This window comes from Rhineura floridana, chromosome 1 (assembly GCF_030035675.1).
Source record: "Rhineura floridana isolate rRhiFlo1 chromosome 1, rRhiFlo1.hap2, whole genome shotgun sequence".
Lineage (NCBI taxonomy): Eukaryota > Metazoa > Chordata > Lepidosauria > Squamata > Rhineuridae > Rhineura > Rhineura floridana.
In genome coordinates this window covers 3,632,136-3,652,288 of record NC_084480.1, presented here as the reverse complement: position 1 = coordinate 3,652,288, position 20,153 = coordinate 3,632,136, and the positions used below count along the sequence as shown (strand labels likewise).

Sequence of the window (20,153 nt, the reverse complement as noted above, 5' to 3'; positions counted from 1 at the left end):
TAATGCTAGGAGCCTCCGAACCAAGATGGGAGAACTGGAGTGCTTGGTCTTAGAGAAGAGCATTGATATAGTGAGCATAACGGAGACCTGGTGGAATGGAGAAAACCAGTGGGATACGGTTATCCCTGGATATAAACTATATCGGAAGGACAGGGAAGGACGTATTGGTGGCGGAGTCGCTCTATACGTGAAAGAAGGCATTGAATCCAGCAAGCTCAAAACCCCAAAAGAGGCAGACTCCTCCACAGAATCGTTGTGGGTGGTGATACCGTGCCCCAGGAGGGACTTAATACTGGGAACGATCTATCGTCCCCCTGATCAAAATGCTCAGGGAGACCTTGAGATGAGATATGAAATTGAGGAAGCATCCAAACTAGGAAATGTGGTAGTAATGGGTGACTTCAACTACCCGGACATAGACTGGCTGCATATGTGTTCCAGTCATGACAAAGAAGCAAAGTTTCTAGATATTCTAAATGACTATTCCCTAGACCAGTTGGTCATAGAACCGACCAGAGGGACGGCAACCCTGGACTTAATCCTCAGTGGGGACCGGGACCTGGTGCGAGATGTAAGTGTTGTTGAACCGATTGGGAGCAGTGACCACAGTGCTATTAAATTAAACATACATGTAACTGGCCAATTGCCAAGAAAATCCAACACGGTCACATTTGACTTCAAAAGAGGAAACTTCACAAAAATGAGGGGATTGGTAAAAAGAAAGCTGAAAAACAAAGTCCAGAGGGTCACATCACTCGAAAATGCTTGGAAGTTGTTTAAAAACACTCTATTAGAAGCTCAACTGGAGTGCATACCACAGATCAGAAAAGGTACCGCCAGGGCCAAGAAGATGCCAGCATGGTTAACGAGCAAAGTCAAGGAATCTCTTAGAGGCAAAAAGTCTTCCTTCAGAAAATGGAAGTCTTGTCCGAATGAAGAAAATAAAAAAGAACACAAACTCTGGCAAAATAAATGCAAGAAGACAATAAGGGATGCTAAAAAAGAATTGAGGAGCACATTGCTAAGAACATAAAAACCAACAACAAAAAATTCTATAAATACATTCAAAGCAGGAGACCATCTAGGGAGACAATTGGACCCTTGGATGATAAGGGAGTCAAAGGTGTACTAAAGAACGATCAGGAGATTGCAGAGAAGCTAAATGAATTCTTTGCATCTGTCTTCACAGTGGAAGATATAGGGCAGATCCCTGAACCTGAACTAACATTTGCAGGAAGGGATTCTGAGGAACTAAGACAAATAGTGGTAACGAGAGAGGAAGTTCTAAGCTTAATGGACAATATAAAAACTGACAAATCACCGGGCCCGGATGGCATCCACCCGAGAGTTCTCAAAGAACTCAAAGGTGAAATTGCTGATCTGCTAACTAAAATATGTAACTTGTCCCTCGGGTCCTCCTCTGTGCCTGAGGACTGGAAAGTGGCAAATGTAACGCCAATCTTCAAAAAGGGATCCAGAGGGGATCCCGGAAATTACAGGCCAGTTAGCTTAACTTCTGTCCCTGGAAAACTGGTAGAAAGTATTATTAAAGCTAGATTAACTAAGCACATAGAAGAACAAGCCTTGCTGAAGCAGAGCCAGCATGGCTTCTGCAAGGGAAAGTCCTGTCTCAGTAACCTATTAGAATTCTTTGAGAGTGTCAACAAGCATATAGATAGAGGTGATCCAGTGGACATAGTGTACTTAGACTTTCAAAAAGCGTTTGACAAGGTACCTCAGCAAAGGCTTCTGAGGAAGCTTAGCAGTCATGGAATAAGAGGAGAGGTCCTCTTGTGGATAAGGAATTGGTTAAGAAGCAGAAAGCAGAGAGTAGGAATAAACGGACAGTTCTCCCAATCGAGGGCTGTAGAAAGTGGAGTCCCTCAAGGATCGGTATTGGGACCTGTACTTTTCAACTTGTTCATTAATGACCTAGAATTAGGAGTGAGCAGTGAAGTGGCCAAGTTTGCTGACGACACTAAATTGTTCAGGGTTGTTAAAACAAAAAGGGATTGCGAAGAGCTCCAAAAAGACCTCTCCAAACTGGGTGAATGGGCGGAAAAATGGCAAATGCAATTCAATATAAACAAGTGTAAAATTATGCATATTGGAGCAAAAAATCTGAATTTCACATATACGCTCATGGGGTCTGAACTGGCGGTGACCGACCAGGAGAGAGACCTTGGGGTTGTAGTGGACAGCACGATGAAAATGTCGACCCAGTGTGCGGCAGCTGTGAAAAAGGCAAATTCCATGCTAGCAATAATTAGGAAAGGTATTGAAAATAAAACAGCCGATATCATAATGCCGTTGTATAAATCTATGGTGCGGCCGCATTTGGAATACTGTGTACAGTTCTGGTCGCCTCATCTCAAAAAGGATATTCTAGAGTTGGAAAAGGTTCAGAAGAGGGCAACCAGAATGATCAAGGGGATGGAGCGACTCCCTTACGAGGAAAGGTTGCAGCATTTGGGGCTTTTTAGTTTAGAGAAAAGGCGGGTCAGAGGAGACATGATAGAAGTGTATAAAATTATGCATGGCATTGAGAAAGTGGATAGAGAAAAGTTCTTCTCCCTCTCTCATAATACTAGAACTCGTGGACATTCTTAGAAGCTGAATGTTGGAAGATTCAGGACAGACAAAAGGAAGTACTTCTTTACTCAGCGCATAGTTAAACTATGGAATTTGCTCCCACAAGATGCAGTAATGGCCACCAGCTTGGACGGCTTTAAAAGAAGATTAGACAAATTCATGGAGGACAGGGCTATCAATGGCTACTAGCCATGATGGCTGTGCTCTGCCACCCTAGTCAGAGGCAGCATGCTTCTGAAAACCAGTTGCCGGAAGCCTCAGGAGGGGAGAGTGTTCTTGCACTCGGGTCCTGCTTGCGGGCTTCCCCCAGGCACCTGGTTGGCCACTGTGAGAACAGGATGCTGGACTAGATGGGCCAGTGGCCTGATCCAGCAGGCTCTTCTTATGTTCTTATGTTGCATAGGTAGTACTGGCAAAAAAAGCAAGACTGCTCTGCCACCAGTTTGTCCTAGAAGAGATTCCCACAGGGGCTCTCTTGTGGTCGGTGGAATTCATCTTGAGTTTTCTGCCGCTTACATTCTGTTACTCAAAACGCTCCCATCTCCACCAAAAACAAGGAGGCAGCTTTTGAGCTAGACCAGCTTTCTTCATCCTGGTGCCCTCCATGGCTGGCTGGGGCTAATGGGAGTTGTAGTCGATCATCTGGAGGGCACCAGGTTGTCGAAGGCTGATCTAGATGGTGCTGAGAAGTAATCACATGGCAACCCTGACCAATCCATATTCTGAAAGTCAACCAGGGTTTAGATAGGAGCCTGCCAAGTCAAATGGAACCTCCCTGAGGTCAAGTTGGAAACCAGCTGGAGCCAACAGCCTCTGAGGTTAGACTCTGTTAATAGGTCCCTTGTGTCTGTAGAGGGATACCTTTCTAGTTGATTAAAAGGGTTTTTCATCAATTGATCTAACACACTCATCAATTAAAGGCTGCAGCTGTATTTATTCCTGCACCAAAGCAAAAACTCTGATGAAATTGCAACAGGCCAGGAAATGAATGGGCTAAGTTAGACAACTATTAGCTGGACTGATTTTTGCACCTGTAGCAAATTTTTCTCCACTTGAATGTTAAGGGGGGGGGAAGTGCTCATGGGATTCAGTCTCTAGAGAAGTCCAACACAGGTTCCCTATTCATGATTAACTGGTCTGCTGCAGATCTTTCCAGATGTAGTGTATGAACTAAATCTACCTCTTGCTTGAAGCATGCTGAGGGCTAATTTGCTAACTTCACATTCAGTCCATCCATGGAAGAGAAAATTGTTGTTGTCCACTATACTTCAGGGTGTGGAGCACCAGAATCAGTCCCTCCCGCCAAGGGTTGGTGACCTAGTCTTCTCTTGTTTGGGCCACTTTCCAAGAGGACTTTCCTACTTATTCAGAGGGTGCTTGAGGGGCAACTGCTGGCAAGCTAGCCCCATGCCCATCTGGATGGTGAAAGTCCAGCAGGAGAAGCTGCAGCTGTTTCTTACCAAGGGTGCACCACATCTAGTAACAAAGCCTGCATGAAGGTCTGAAGAAGTCTATTATAAATGTATTCACTCTTTCCTCCTCATCTCCTCCTTCAAGGCCCATTTACTTACTATAGCACAGGAGGCATGTGCTGTCTGGGAGCCAGACTGCCCATTAGGTTAATCATATTTCTTAAAGCATTCTTAAACAGCCTTCATTTTGAGGGGAAAGCAGCTAAGCCCTACATTTATTATTTTCTACTGTAAATCATGCTCCTAGCTATTTGCCCCTGAAGATGCTGCTTTTACTGAGGGTGATTTTCAGTGGGGAACTGGCACAGAGCTCTGATCTGCATCAGGAGAACGGTGCTAAATTGGGCCCCCGCAGACTACAGTTACTTCAAAGTAAAAGTGGCAGGTTAGTCACTGGCTTGGTCCTGGCCGCATCTGAGATACCACAAATCAGATATTCAGATGGCCTAATTTGAGTGGGGGCTTTTTGTTGTTGCTATTTAAACAATTTAAGGGGCAGAAAGTGAAAGCCTTGTCGACTTTCTCCAGGTGACTGCAATTGACTAGTAAATCCTCACCTTCACATTTCCAGAAGTTTATTTATTTATTTATTATTTAATTTGTATCCCACCCTTCCTCCCAGCAGGAGCCCAGGGCAGCAAACAAAACACTAAAAACACTTTATAACATCATAAAAACAGATCTTAAAATACATTAAAACAAAACAGCGTTAAAAACATTTAAAAAACAACAACTTTAAAACATATTAAGCAATTCTAACAGACGCAAAAGTTTACCAGCATATTCCCCCAGAGCATTAAATGAGGGTTATTTCCAGGTGTGTGCGCATAGGATTGCAGCCCAACTTTAGCATTTTAACACAGCTGTCACTTCAGCTCAGGCTAAGTGCTAATGTGAGATTAGGCATGATCCATTCTTCCATGGGTGCTGCTCACCTGTGCAGGATGATCACTGCAGGATCCAATCAACCCACCTTCCACCCTGTGACACATGCAGAGGCTGGCCTTTACGCAGACAGGAGAAGCCCGTTTTCTGCAGGCCCCCTGTAAGGAGCAAACTCTCAATTTATTTATTTATTTATTATTTATTTAATTAATTTGTAACCCACCCTTCCTCCCAGCAGGAGCCCAGGGCAGCAGACAAAGCACTAAAACACTCTAAAACAGATCTTAAAATACATTAAAACAAAACAGCATTAAAAACATTTAAAAAAAACAACCTTAAAAAAGGGTTTAAAACATTATTAAAAAACATATTAAACAATTCTGACACAGATGCAGACTGGGATAGGTCTCAACTTAAAAGGCTTGTTGAAAGAGGAAAGTCTTCAAAAGGTGCCGAAAAGATAACGGAGATGGTGCCTGCCTAATATTCAAAGGGAGGGAATTCCACAGGGTAGGTGCCGCCACACTAAAGGTCCGTTTCCTATGTTGTGCAGAATGAACCTCCTGATAAGATGGTATCTGCAGGAGGCCCTCACCTGCAGAGCACAGTGATCGACTGGGCATGTAAGGGGTAAGACAGTCTTTCAGGTATCCTGGTCCCAAGCTGTATAGGGCTTTGTATGCCAAAACTAGAACCTTGAACTTGACCAGGTAGCAAATGGGCTGCCAGTGCAATTCTTTGAGCAGACATGTTGGTGATATCCTGCTCCAAGTCTTGCCACCGCATTTTGCACCAGCTGCAGCTTCCGGACCAACCTCAAGGGCAGCCCCACATAGAGCGCATTACAGTAATGCAGCCTGGAGGTTACCAGTGCGTGGACAACAGTGGTCAGGCTATCCAGGTCCAGAAACGGCCACAGCTGTCTTACCAGCCGAAGCTGATAAAAGGCACTCCTAGCCACTGAGGTCACCTGGGCCTCTAGCAACAAAGATGGATCCAGGAGCACCCCCAGGCTACGGACCTGCTCTTTCAGAGGGAGTACAACCCCATCCAAAGCAGGCAACTGACCAATTATCTGAACTTGGGAACCACCAACCCACAGTGCCTTCGTCTTGCTAGGATTCAGACTCAGTTTATTGGCCCTCATCCAGCCCACCACCAAGTCCAGGCAGCGGTCCAGGGCTTGCACAGCCTCTCCTGATTCAGATGTTACAGAGAAATAGAGCTGGGTATCATCAGCATACTGCTGACACTGTGTCCCAAAGCTCCTGATGGGCTTAATATAGATGTTAAACAGCATGGGGACAAGATGGTACCCTGCGGCACCCCACAGCACAACTGCCAGGGGGGCGAAAGACAGTCACCCAATGCTATTCTCTGAGAACGACCCTGGAGATAGGATCGGAACCACTGTAAAACAGTGCCTCCAATACCCATCTCACCAAGTTGGCCCAGAAGGATACCATGGTCAATGGTATCAAAAGCCACTGAGAGATCAAGTAAGAATAACAGGGTCGCACTCCCCCTGTCCTTCTCCCGATAAAGGTCATCCACCAGGGCGACCAAGGCCGATTCACTCCCATAACCAGGCCTGAATTCAGACTGGGATGGGTCAAGATAATCTGTTTCATCCAAGAGTACTTGCAGTTGCTGCACCACAACCCTCTCAATCACCTTCCCTAAGAATTAACTCAAATTCCAACTCAAGAGGTGCTATAGTGAGGATAACCTCCTCCTCACCATGGTAGGGAGATGCCCATTGCATGCCTTTTTAAATACCTTTTCTGTAAATTTATGCTGCTGTATTGCCTTCTGTGAAATGGTGCCATTGGTTTTCCCAATGAGGAAAATAGCACATTTATCATCAAGTTACTTCTCAGCTCACATGAACAGGCAGTTCAGTACTGAAGTTTGACCCAGACAGTCTGTGCCTGTATCTTTTTCATGCTGTGGTAATCAATGGATTGCAGACTGCTGTTCTGATCCAGCTTTACTTAGTTCATCCATCAACAGACAAAGGCCACATCGACACAGTTCGCACTCTGTGTGGCTCCTTTCAGGCCTTTGTTAAAGCTGCATATCTATTTGGAAAAAATATGTATTTCACGATAAAATTATACACCCCCTGGATGCCCTTCAGGGCTGATACAATACATCATCCCAATTTTTGTGGCAAGTTATAGGGTTGCCCTGATGCATCCTAGAATGCTGTCTTTGGGATAAGATTTGGGGCACATTTTTTTATGTAGGGTTTTCTGAAATATTAAAATATTTAGATCCTGCCTCTTGTTCCACAGCACTTCAAGGTTGCTTACAGCATAAAAATTACCCAGAAACACTGAAAGCATTAAATCAACACACTTCTGTAAACAAGAGTGGCAGTGAGCGTAATTTCTAACATAAAATTTTATCTTCCTCCCACCTTTCCGGACACAAATCCTTTCCAAGGCAGCTTATAGAAGCTATCAATGCACTGGTTTTTGGGGGGAGGGGAGAGGGGGGATGCAATAAGCCATTGTGTTGAGGGCTGTCATCACTTGCCCTTCTAAATAATCTTGTGAAGAAGGAGAAAGTCACAATGCAAGGGAGAACGGAGAAAATAAAACAGGGCAAATTGGATTTTGGAGGGTGACGAGGACCCAATTCCTTGTGTGCAGAAAGAAAAAGCAAGCCAAATTAATTGACTAATTTAACAAAATGTTAAGAATTCCACCACACTTTCCACTGTCTCCCCAGAAACTCCAAATGTTGATCTGAACTATGAACTGAACTACCTTTCAGTCGAGCCCTAATTGGAATGCCTGAGGCCTCATAGTTCTAGAAGGCATCCTGAAAGTGTTTTTAATTAATCTAACTGGATTCCTTCCACTGAGAAGACTTTGTAATTATGAGATACCAGTTGAAAGCGCCAATGGATGATGGGGCAGCTGTCACATTCATTAGCTTCTCTGTTTATTAATTAGCGTCACCTATTACAATCAATAGGATAGATCGGCGCTCGTGTGGGGGCCTTGGGAGACGTTCCCAGCAGGCTCGGTGATAAGATTTCAAAAGCTGCAGCTTCCAGTTACTTGCAATCGCTATATCTATTTTGTTTTAAACTATGTTTGAGCAACTCTTTGCTGAAGGAATGAAGAAGCTATTGATCTATTGGGCAGTGCAAAAGCCTCTGCACAGGAATGCAAATCAAGATTGATTTGCTTTAACTTTTCAGTATTTAGCTTTGAGATGGGCTTCACATCTCACACTTGGAATGGCAAAGAAGAAGAGGAAAAAAATCCAGACCAAGTTCTGTCACCCTTTGCATGTTGTCCCTCTGTGGCAACATGTCCATGAAGCAGCTTCTGAGGGGGAGGCCTGCATGAGCCGGAGTTTGCTGGCACCCAAGTCAGAGAAAGTTGCTTCCATCCTTCAAAACGAAGGCATCAAAAAAGTTCAACAGAACTTAAGGGGTGAGGAGACCTTGAGGACCTGGGAAGGCACACAGCTCGGAGACCAAATAGATGCCCGAAACCCCTCCAATACAGTGGCAGACTTTCAGCCCTAGCCCACCCATCAAAGCTTGTGGCCCAACAGATGAACTGCATTCAGGTAAGATTTGAAGCAGAATGCATGTGTCACCCCCACAACATGGGAGTCATTAGTAGAAATGAGAGAGACTTTTACCTGGACCCTCAGAAATAAAAAAACTAATTGATGTGATAAAACATTTGCTCCTAGTTTTAAATAATGAAAAGACAATGGGCTTTGAAACTGAAGGCCAAACTCCTAACCACATTTATCTGGAAGGAAGACCCATCTGGATGAATGGGACTTGCTTCTGAGTAAGCATGATTAGGATTGAATGGATTGTAAGAATCCTTTCAGAGGTTGGGTGAATAGAGCTAATGTATGGCCTGCTTAAGCTTACTAAAGTCAGACCTGGATGCGAAGAGGGTGCTTTTCTTGAATAGATTTAATGGAAAATCTCAGTTCAGAGTGCTTCATGAATCAGCTTTCAGGCTACACAGGATTGAGCAGCTTCACACTGTGTAACTAGGCATGATTAAACAAAGCTAAGATGTTGTCTCAGCAATTAGATGTGCCCTTACAACCCTTAAGTGAGGACAGGCTAATTTTAGTTGTGTGAGGAAGGCAACACATAATGGGAGTGCAAGTCACTAGGGCCCTCCCTCATGCCCCATTCCGTCTCCTCCTCCTCCTCATTTTAAGGCTGTTCCACAGGACTCATGACACTGTAGTAGTTACATACTGCATGTGGCAACAGCGGAGTAAAAATCAGGGCAAAATTTGTTCAAAACCACAGGTGGCTGAGTTACTTTTGCAGCATTATGGTAGAGTTGGAAGGGGCCTATAAGGCCATCGAGTCCAACCCCCTGCTCAATGCAGGAATCCAAATCAAAGCATCCCAAACAGGGGGCTGTCCAGCTGCCTCTTGAAGGCCTCCAGTGTTGGAGAGCCCATCACCTCCAGAGGTCATTGGTTCCATTGTCATACCACTTTAACAGTTAGGAAGTTTTTCCTGATGTCCAGTCGAAATCTGGCTTCCTGCAACTTGACCCCATTATTCTGTGTCCTGCACTCTGGGACGATCAAGAAGAGATCCTGGCCCTCCTCTATGTGACAACCTTTCATGTACTTGAAGAGTGCTACCACATCTCCCCTCAGTCTTCTCTTCTCCAGGCTAAACATTTCAGTCTCTCCTCATAGAGCATTTGTCTCCAGTCTCCTGATCATCCTTGTTCCCTGCTCTGAACCTGTTCCAGTTTGTCTGCATCCTTCTTAAAGTGCGGTATCCAGAACTGGATGCAGTACTTGGACGAGGCTTTACCAGTGCCAAATAGAGGGGAACTAGTCACACAATTTAGAAACTATACTTCTGTTAATGCAGCCTAAAATAGTATTTGCCTTTTTTGCAATCACATTGCACTGTTGGCTAATAGACAGCTTGTGATCAACCACAATTTCAAGAGCCTTCTCACATGTCGCTGAGCCAAGTATCACCCATCTTATAACTGTGTGCTTGGTTTCTTTTTCCTAGGTTTTTCTCAGTTGGCAGAATGAGCTCTTCCCTGTGCAGGCGAGAAGCAATGTGCCTTGTTATGTTGGGGGAAGGAAGAGTGGGTTTGAGCTGGTATTGTAGTGCAAGTGTACACTAGTCCTTTCCTGGTGGTCATCCTGTGCACATACAGGGCCGTGACAGTATTGTCCCGTCTGATTAAATGTGCGGTTGCATATTTTTGGCACTGAACGTTATCAGATCTTGAACCAAAACCTAATATCAAAGAAAAGGGAACGTGAGTAAACAAACTATACAAAATGTTGATACTTATTTCATTTATTTATTAAAGAAAGTCATTGGTTCCATAGTTGCGCTCCAACAATGACAACTAGTAGCATAAGAACATAACATAAGAACATAAGAAGAGCCTGCTGGATCAGGCCAGTGGCCCATCCAGTCCAGCATCCTGTTCTCACAGTGGCCAACCAGGTGCCTGGGGGAAGCCCGCAAGCAGGACCCGAGTGCAAGAACACTCTCCCCTCCTGAGGCTTCCGGCAACTGGTTTTCAGAAGCATGCTGCCTCTGACTAGGGTGGCAGAGCACAGCCATCACGGCTAGTAGCCATTGATAGCCCTGTCCTCCATGAATTTGTCTAATCTTCTTTTAAAGCCATCCAAGCTGGTGGCCATTACTGCATCTTGTGGGAGCAAATTCCATAGTTTAACTATGCGCTGAGTAAAGAAGTACTTCCTTTTGTCTGTCCTGAATCTTCCAACATTCAGCTTCTTTGAATGTCCACGAGTTCTAGTATTGTGAGAGAGGGAGAAGAACTTTTCTCTATCCACTTTCTCAATGCCATGCATAATTTTATACACTTCTATCATGTCTCCTCTGACCCGCCTTTTCTCTAAACTAAAAAGCCCCAAATGCTGCAACCTTTCCTCGTAAGGGAGTCGCTCCATCCCCTTGATCATTCTGGTTGCCCTCTTCTGAACCTTTTCCAACTCTATAATATCCTTTCTGAGATGAGGCGACCAGAACTGTACACAGTATTCCAAATGCGGTCGCACCATAGATTTATACAACGGCATTATGATATCGGCTGTTTTATTTTCAATACCTTTCCTAATTATTGCTAGCATGGAATTTGCCTTTTTCACAGCTGCCGCACACTGGGTCGACATTTTCATCGTGCTGTCCACTACAACCCCGAGGTCTCTCTCCTGGTCGGTCACCGCCAGTTCAGACCCCATGAGCGTATATGTGAAATTCAGATTTTTTGCTCCAATATGCATAATTTTACACTTGTTTATATTGAATTGCATTTGCCATTTTTCCACCCATTCACTCAGTTTGGAGAGGTCTTTTTGGAGCTCTTCGCAATCCCTTTTTGTTTTAACAACCCTGAACAATTAAGTGTCAGCAAACTTGGCCACTTCACTGCTCACTCCTAATTCTAGGTCATTAATGAACAAGTTGAAAAGTACAGGTCCCAATACCGATCCTTGAGGGACTCATTGAGTTGGTTTGTATCATTTGCACTTTTAAAATCTACAATTTATAGATCTGGTTTTTTTGTTTGCTCCATGGTGGACCTCATCTAATCATTATTTATTTCATTTATATATAAGATCTGCATAGCTGAAGCTCTCTGGGTGGTTTACAACATAAGCAGCCTTTTGCTGTTTATGGACAGATGTTTTAGTGCAGGCACCACCAACTTTTTTGGGGGGCCATTTGCAACATGAAGAGACTGTAGGTGGCACCCCTCCCCCCCAGTGCAACCTGTTCTGTTGTCTATGACAGAATTTGTTCTTTCAAGCCTAATTTCAGCAGTGAGGGGACCATGCGTGTGCCAGGAAATGTCACTGTGTGCCCGAGTAAGCATTAATTACTTAATGGCATGTTGAAATGAACCACAGCTAAAAAACAGTGAAGATATTCATTCATGGATTACTACTGACCGGGTGGTGCATGGTTGAGCCTGATCACGTATGAAGAAGTGTTTCGGTATCCTCCTTCACAGAGCAAGTTGCCATCCACAAGACAGTAAGGGCTCATCCTGGGTCTGGACTATTACCAAGTTTGAATAAGAAAGCGCGTCCCGCCCTATAAGCCACTGTTTAAACAAGTGGGGGGGATTTCAGTAACAATCTTCACGGATGTAGTGAAAGGACTCACTGGAAGGTGCAAGGCTGGCATTAAAACAGAACAATACTGCCACCGTCTGGAGCTCAGAAACACTGATCCCACACTTTTAGCTGGCATCATCTAAACCAGACTTCACCAACCTGATGCCTGCCACAAGGCCCAAGCCAGCACACTGGGGCTGATGCGAATTATAACCCAAAACATCTGGAGGAGACCAGGCTGGCAAAGACTGCTCTGATAGGTAGGCAAAAGCGACCCACAGAACCTCTCCCACTGGGTTGCTCCCCCTTGCCTGTCACTTGGTGAGGGTTGCATTCCACAGGCCTCAAGTCATGGGAAACAAAGTTTTGTTTAGGAAAGAAAACACAGAGGAGCACCATCTCATATCCTGCCCGGAAACCCCCTGCCCGGACACTCCATTGGTTGTTACAGAAAAAAAGTCAACGGGACTCTAAGCTGAAGATTTGCGCTATATTTTCCCTAAATCCAGAGAGGTTTTTGCGTTACATAAAACAAAGAATTGTGGGTGAACTGGGGTTTAGGCAGATCCACATCTTGTCCTCAGAAGTAATTGTTTGGGGCACAGCTGGAAAAGTACTCAATGAGGGAAAAAACCTCACAACAACTCCCTCGCTTCTTGTGTAAACTTCTAGTAATGAAAGCAAGTGTAGGATTTTCTTTTTGAGACATGTAGTAGCAGCCCTTTCCTACCTCCGGTTATAGAATGAGCAAAGGAAAGAAATGCTACCAATCTCTTAACAGGGAAAAAAAGGCAGGCCATGGCCCCAGCCACACATAAGCTGAAGCATGTCTTCATGGGCAAGAAGTACCTGTTCCATTAAATACCAGAAGTTGATGAGAAGCTAGGTCTGCATGGCTGATGCTCTGCTGTGGCTCCATCTAAGAAACAAGGGGAGAACCAAAGCCCTCAGACACCTTGGTAACTGGCTACTAAACATTAAAAAATGACTGAAGCAGGAAAAGACAGAACAAAGTACTGTAGCGTCAAATGAGAACATTACCTTTTCTGGGAGGCTCAGGACATATGGAGAAAGGCAGGTGATTTTCACCTACCTCAACAGAAAGAGGGGGGGGGATTTAGGATCCAATCACCTCTGTTGAGGGAGGCATAATCCAGTAACTGCCTAGAAGCTAGGGGAGTTCTTCACTTAGGACAGTGTGTTCCACTCCAGGAAGACCAACTGGATGCTTGAGGAGGGCTAATCAGCAATTAGGGCACAGCCAGCACACAGAATGAAGTAGCTTGCTCTTGACCATGTATGGCAAAGATAAATGTTGACTTGTTATTAAGATACCAGAGGGACCCAAAGGATGCTTTCCTGACCCTCTTGAGATTCAGGAAGTGCTCTGGAAAGAAAGCCACAAAGATTCACTTTCCAGGTCACAGTTGCTCTACAACGAAGCAGCCTATAGAAAATCAAGCAATTGTTTTCAGTAATCAGTAACAAAAAACAGACACACGCAAGTGAGTTTACCCATGGTTCATTATATTCTTCTTTTGTCAAAGTATAATAATCATACTTACTGATTTATTTTCAAACACTGGTTGGCAAACAAACACCAAGATCAGATGTGTAACTGAGACACAGTTGCAGTAACTGGGAGACAGAAACCAGACAACATGCTACATGTTTGACTGATGGTTACAAGGCTACTGCCCTCAAGATACAGCAAATTCTCCAGTCACCTACAGCAAGGGGCTAATGTCAGCCCATAGGGCTGCCCCAACGAGAGGGGCTAGCAGAAACCAGGGAAAGGTCAGCAGTCTACAACCATCACTGCATTGTGACCCAAATAAAGAAATGGTCAGTCCCAGGGGAAGTTGCGGGGGGAGGGGGTGGCAGAACAGGGGAAACTAGTTGCTCTTCCAGGTTTTGAATTTTGCTAATTGGCTATAATCATTAGGCTAATTAGTCCCTTGCTCCAAGTTTTTTTTAGACCAAATTATACCCAGTGCACATAATGGTAGAGCACCTGGAAGGGTCCTTCCAAAGGCACATCTACACAGCTCCTCCTTGTAGGACGGGTTCTGATGCGTTTCATTGCACTGCACACCTACCACTCAACACGGCCACAAGGAGTAACTTGCAAGAGCAGCGTGGTCCACGTTATCTGCACGACTACCTTCCCACGCGAGTGCAGTGTGGCTGGGGAGCCTAGGAACGCAGCCACTTGAACGCCCAGATTCTACCGGGACTCTTCCCTGCTGAACAAGAATGACGGCTCCATTAAGGCCATGAACGACCCAGCGCTAATGCGGAAGCCAAGCCAGGGAACTGCTCCCTATTTGCCCTTGCATGGACCCCTCAGAAAAAAAAGCGAAGGGACCAAGGAAGAAATGTGCCCCAGTTGCAACAGTGTCCCAAGTGAAAAACCAGGAGGGAGGGATGACAGCTGGGAATGACGGAGGTGGGGGCTGAGTGCGGATGCTGACAGGGAGTGAACTGGGCTGGCGGGGACAGCGCCTGCAGCCGCCACCTCTGGGGGTAAGACCCCGCCACCAAATCACACGGTTGATGAGGGAGGGAGGAGGTTTCTGCAGCAGCCAGAAGGAGAAGAAGACAGGCGTTAAGTGCCAAGAGGAAGCAACGAGGGCAGAGAGATATGACCCATCAGATCCTTAGGAATGGCAGGTGGGACACCCCCCCATTTCATGGTCCCATTGGGGGGGTTGGAGATTTGGGTAGAGGCAGTGAGATAGAAGAAGACATGGGGCGGGGGGGGGTACTAGCAGGCAGTAGCAGAACTCTCTCCCCCGTCTCTTGAGGCTGACAGTTCTTTCTCTCCCCCACCCCAACTATCCTGGAACAATGTTTTTTCCAGGGCATTCTGGGGTGCAGGGAAGAAATGGAAGTGGTCATTTGGCAGTGGGGGAAAAAAGAATTCTGCCTTTGTAAAAAAAGCAATGGCAAGAAAAAAAAAAGGAGGGGGGGGAGAAATGCCCCCACCTAGTCCAACCACTCTTTTCACCCAATTTTGCCATTGCCACGAACTCGTTCCTGGGTCTGGCCATGCCTCCTCTGAATTCCAAGTCTGAAAATGCTACCTTTGGGCTCAGCCCTATCAGGAACTGTGGAAGGAAAAAGAAAGAAAGGAGGACAGGGCTTGGGCCAAGCTTGCCCAAGTTGGGCAACTACTACTGTCACCCCAGGGCTGAACCAAAAACTGGCTCTGGGGACAATGGCCACTTGGCATCCCGCTGCAAACACCAATAATAAGGGGTATACCTATATCTATACAAGCGTGCATAGCTGAAAAGGCCCCCAGAGTGAGGCTCTAAGTTAAGGCGACAAATGGTGGCTCTCCGTATTATTACAGGATCAAACTGGATGAGGTCCTCTGAGAATGTGCAACCCATTTTGAGGATGGGGTGGAAGGAAACACCTTCCTAGTCACTGGCCCTGTGGGCATTAAAACATACAGAGAAAATCATGTTACAAACACAGACCAAGAGCTAACTGCCCCACACAGCAGGTACCGGTCCAACAGCATTTCCCAACTCAGTGATGGCCAAGAGAGGCACAACCTGTAAACCTTACCTACTGCCTTCAGAGGCAGCAGGACAGGCTTGCTGATTACCCACACACAAAGGGATGGGATCTTCCCAGGGAACAGGACACAATATAAGCTACTCCTTGAGAACAGAACTCCAACATGTAATGTGCGATTGGGACATTGCTTCTTCACATAGGGTTGTAAAGGTTGATTACCCCACCTATGGACCTAGGAATAGTAGGAAGTCCAGATGCAGCTGGAAGGGGGGGAAAGTGAGTCTTTTATTGTCTGTGTTAAACAGTAGTGCAAATATACTGTAAGGGCTCAGAGTCCCCCATGCACAGCTGCTGCTCAACCTTCATTAATTTCTGGGGAGGCCAGGGTGAGTGTGAAGCACACCACCCTTGATAGAGCTTGGTGGTTCGCATTGTAAGGCAGCTCAGTCATACCTAGAAGGCAACACAACAGCCTCTCTCTCTTTCTCTTCTATGTAGGGCCCCAAGACACCCTGAATGCTTGGCCCCCATATTTCCAGGAGGCATGAGAAAATACACGAGAAAAACATTCAGGTATTAAAAGATAGCAATATTGGGTCCTCTCTTACTGCTGTTAGATCCCTCTCTGTGTTTGCTGAAATGCATACAATGCTCCCAACCTTGTGTGTGTGGGCATCTGTGAGCACATGACCTGTGCCATGCTCTCTACTACATGACACAGCCAAGGAGAGAGGAGCTCTTCAATTTCACGGTGGACGACTGGGATGGAGCCAAGGAGCAAGTGCTCACTGGCTCGAGTTGCTGAAATAGGCGCTGGCCTCCAGAAGCAGCCCCTTCATGTAAACACGCACAGTGTAGAAGAAGGTGAGGAAGTCCTGAGTGCTGAAGATCGTGTCAGCGAGGGCAAAGGCAAGTGTCGAGGGGATGAAGCCACGGCCATACTCCACCATCCATGTGCCGGCACTCCACTGCACTGATGTGGCCTCTCCGGACCAATGAATAATGGTGTCTCCTGCACAGACAGGCAAACAGCACTTTTTAAAAAAAGTCTTATTTTGCGCCTTCTCTTACAGAACCATAACCTTACAAGGAACACACAAGTCACCTGGGTAGTAGATCTCACTTTTGGTTGTTCCTTCTTTCCACTGACGGAAAGTCCCAGAGATGACTGTATCATAGATATCAGCCCAGTATCGACCTGTAAGACAAAAAACAGCATCCAGTCACAAGTGGGAGTTCCGGGCTATGAACCAATGTGAGTCGGTAGAAGAGATTCGACTGCTGTTAAGGATTTGTTGCAACTGCTTTTTAGGGAGGAATGAGGCTGAGACAATGCCAAAAACCCAGCCTCAAACAGAGGTCTTGTCTTTTGGTGAGGAAGTGGGAGAGTCCTAAAAAAAAAAAAGTCAGCGGCAGGATGGGCTGCAAGGGAATGAACGTGGGTGGGTGGTTCTTGGTCTAAGAATTGGACCAACAATAATTTCTGGTCATACTCGTCCTGAAGGAAGAGATATGCAGCTTGGGGGTGTGCTATCATTGTCAATCAAAATCCAGGTGGCGTCAGTGGGGCAGAGTGCCTACTATCAGCTTGGGCTGATTTGGCCTGTCCACGGTGACCCCGTGCTCCGGTGGACTTCCTGGTGACTTCCTCCTTGGATTACTGTAATGCTTTCTACCTGGGGCTACCCTCAAGATTATCCAGAAGCTGCAGTCAGTGCAAAACGCGACAGCCAGTTTAGCAAGTGAGTCAGCCAATCTGAAACGTATTATTCAAATTCTGCTATGATTTCCACTGGTTCTGGTTATGTTTCAGGGCCCAATCTGAGGTACTACTATTGATGTATAAAGTCCTGCATGACTCAGGAACCAAGTACCTGAGGGAATGCCCCTTCTAATACTGTCCTGCCTGTAAGGAGGGGCCCTTCTCAATGTACTGCACCCAGAGCTGGTGCATTATGCAGTGACATTAAGAATGGTGGTACTCCAGATGTGGAATGCCCTCTTCCTCAGACGTTCAGCTGGCAACTATGGTGTCAACTCAAAACTGACTTATTTTCCCAAGCTTTTAAGCAGGGATGGGGAATCTCAGGCCTCGGGGCCAAATGTGGCCTTACAGGACTCTTTATCTGGACATCGGATTCTCCCGAGGCCATGTCCCAAACGGCACTCCTTAACAGCCTGCTCTGCGCCCTCCTGAAATGCTTTTGCCTGGCTGGACAGGGCCCTTGAACTGTTTGTCTTGACGGTGAGAAGCGTGCATGCAGAAACCTGACTTTTTATAAAAGGCTATTGCTCCAGTCACCTTTAAAGTGTTGAGTTTTTAACACAAAACCATCCACAGCATTTGCTAGTTTTATGAATTTCAATTTACTTGAGTAACAACCAGACAGCCTGGCTGGATCAGGCCAAAGGGGGCCCATCTAATCCAGCCTTCTGTTCTCACAGGGGCCAACTAGATGCCCCAATGGGAAGCCTGCAAGCAGGACCTCAGCACAGCAGCACTCTCCCACTTATGTTCTTCAGCAACTAGTACTTACTGGTTTTATCTGCTCTACGTCCGCATTACTATGATTGCATTTACTGTTTTAAACATTTGTACCCCACCCTGGGGTCAGAAAGACGAAAGGCAAGATAAAAAAAACCCCTTAATAATAAGAAAGAAAAGCAAGGTGGCTGGAGAAACTTCGATCCAGGAAATGGGGATTTCAGAAACGTACAACCCTGGCTTCTCCATCCTACCTTCTCTATCTCGTGAGAACAACTCTAAAGAAATAACTTTTCCATGTCTCATTCTTTCTCATGTTACTGCCTTCCATGGTGTGGGCCTTTGATATCTCAATTTTACATATGACATGCTGATACTGAGACACCTCAGCTTGTCCATGTCCACCCTTTAAGGCTGCACTCATATACACATTTCCTTGGAGTAGGTTTCATAACGGGACTTACTTCTCAGTAAATGTGCATATGATTGCAGTGTATGCATACGATCTAGGTGTACCCAAGCCCAATTGCACCACGTAATCCGCACCAATGATACCAATGGAACAGTAAATCAAGTTAAGCCCACCTCTGAGCTTGGTAATTGGAAGCCAATTCTAGTCTCCTAATACACCGAGAGAATTTTTTTTTTTTGCTTTCCCCTTTTCCCAAAACACTGTGTCAGTACCCCGCATGGTTCATTCCAGCTTACCCGAGTGTCCCCCTGTGTCAACAGCTGTGCCAAAGAGCAGGACGTACTCAGAGAAGGAAGCATGAAGCAGGCACATGGAACCCATCCAGCCTCCGGCATTGATAAACACCCACTGCAAGTCCTCATCTGGCAGGATGTGCCCTGGGTGCTTCTTGCGCAATTCCACAATGATCTTGGAAAAGGCCAGCTCGTGGTCCAGCCCTGGAGGAGGGAAAAAAATGGCCACAGTGAGTCCTGGTGACAGGTGTAAGCAGAGACTGAAACCTATCCTTCATTGTGTAGAACAGGTGAGACGAGTCCCTCTTACAAGAGGATGGCAGCCAGCCAGGCAGTCTATCTACACCACGACATGAGCATGCAGAAGATCAGTTAACAGTCTTAAAAACTAATTATTTAAAGCCCTAGAACTGTCTTGTTTGGCAAGGCAAGTCTCTCTCAACGCTGTCTCAAGGCAGCAGCCAGGCAAGTGCCAGCAAGCGGGACTTGATTAAAACAGCCATTTTCTTGTTGATTTCTCCGTACCAACAGGCAGCCAGCACAGAAAGCTTGGGTACAGAAGGAAGCTCTGCCCTGAGGCATCCTGAAATCAGACTGCAAAGGACCTCCTCCCCCTCCATGAATTTGAGCATTTAGGCACGTGAATTCATTTCCAAAACATTTTTAATCCTGCCCTCTTTTTCCCTTCAAAAAAACGGGCTCAAGTTAAAAGAAAGAGTTGTGCGAGCCCCTCCCTTGAAAGCCATCACCAGGCGCGCCCGCCATGAAGGCGAACGGACGGCTTCCTCCTCGCCTCCTCCTGAGGTAGACTGCCTCTGCCCAAGGAGGCTCTACCTCCTCCTCCTCACCCTCCCACCCCAACCTAAGGAGAGGGGAGGACTCCCGTTGTCCGGCCTGCCTGACGCACCGGCGTGGTGCTTGGCGATGCGGGCGATCTCCTCGGGGTCGAACTCGAAGCGGCGGGAGGAGGAGAGGGAGGCCCAGCTGCGCAGCGCCTGGATCACCACCGCCACCGCCGCCACCGCCAGCCCCACCCGCACCCAGCACGGGACCGGCCCTGGAAGCCAACGCATCCTCCCACCGCCGCTGAAGCCGAAGCCGCTCGGCAGACGCCAGAAGCCAACAGTAGCAGCTACGGCTGCACCGCGCGTGCGCAATCGAGGAGAGCCCGCCTTCCCGCCCTCACGGCGGCCAATAGCAGCCCCGACTCGTTCTCCCGCGCGCTCCCGGAAAGAGCCAACGGCAGGGCTCCCCACTTCAGGGGCGCAGCCAATCGGGGCCCGCGCTGTGGCTACCGGCCAATGGCCGCTGGCTTGCTTGGCGGCGTCTGCCAATCGGCGTCGGAAACG

General features: G+C 46.6%; 1 protein-coding gene across 1 annotated transcript; it reads right to left on the bottom strand.

Moving 5' to 3' along the window:
* Nucleotides 1-13,589: 13,589 nt before the first annotated feature.
* On the bottom strand, nucleotides 13,590-20,032 carry SIGMAR1 (sigma non-opioid intracellular receptor 1). Its single transcript, XM_061613179.1, has 4 exons — nucleotides 19,712-20,032; nucleotides 18,808-19,008; nucleotides 16,720-16,812; nucleotides 13,590-16,626 (listed from the first exon to the last, which is right to left on the bottom strand). Exons 1-4 carry the CDS (start codon nucleotides 19,875-19,877, stop codon nucleotides 16,400-16,402), a joined length of 687 nt encoding a protein of 228 aa, XP_061469163.1. The 5' UTR covers nucleotides 19,878-20,032; the 3' UTR covers nucleotides 13,590-16,399.
* Between the last annotated feature and the right edge of the window lie 121 nt (nucleotides 20,033-20,153).

What these genes read in the sequence shown, in the direction of transcription:
- SIGMAR1 (XM_061613179.1), bottom strand. Translation starts at nt 19,877, where the DNA reads ATGCGTTGGCTTCCAGGGCCGGTCCCGTGCTGGGTGCGGGTGGGGCTG. An exon ending in TGACACAGGGGGACACTCGG is followed by an intron (nt 16,813 to 18,807) that starts GTAAGCTGGAAT and finishes TTTGTCTTACAG; the next exon opens with GTCGATACTGGGCTGATATC. An exon ending in AAGTGAGATCTACTACCCAG is followed by an intron (nt 16,627 to 16,719) that starts GTGACTTGTGTG and finishes CTGTCTGTGCAG; the next exon opens with GAGACACCATTATTCATTGG.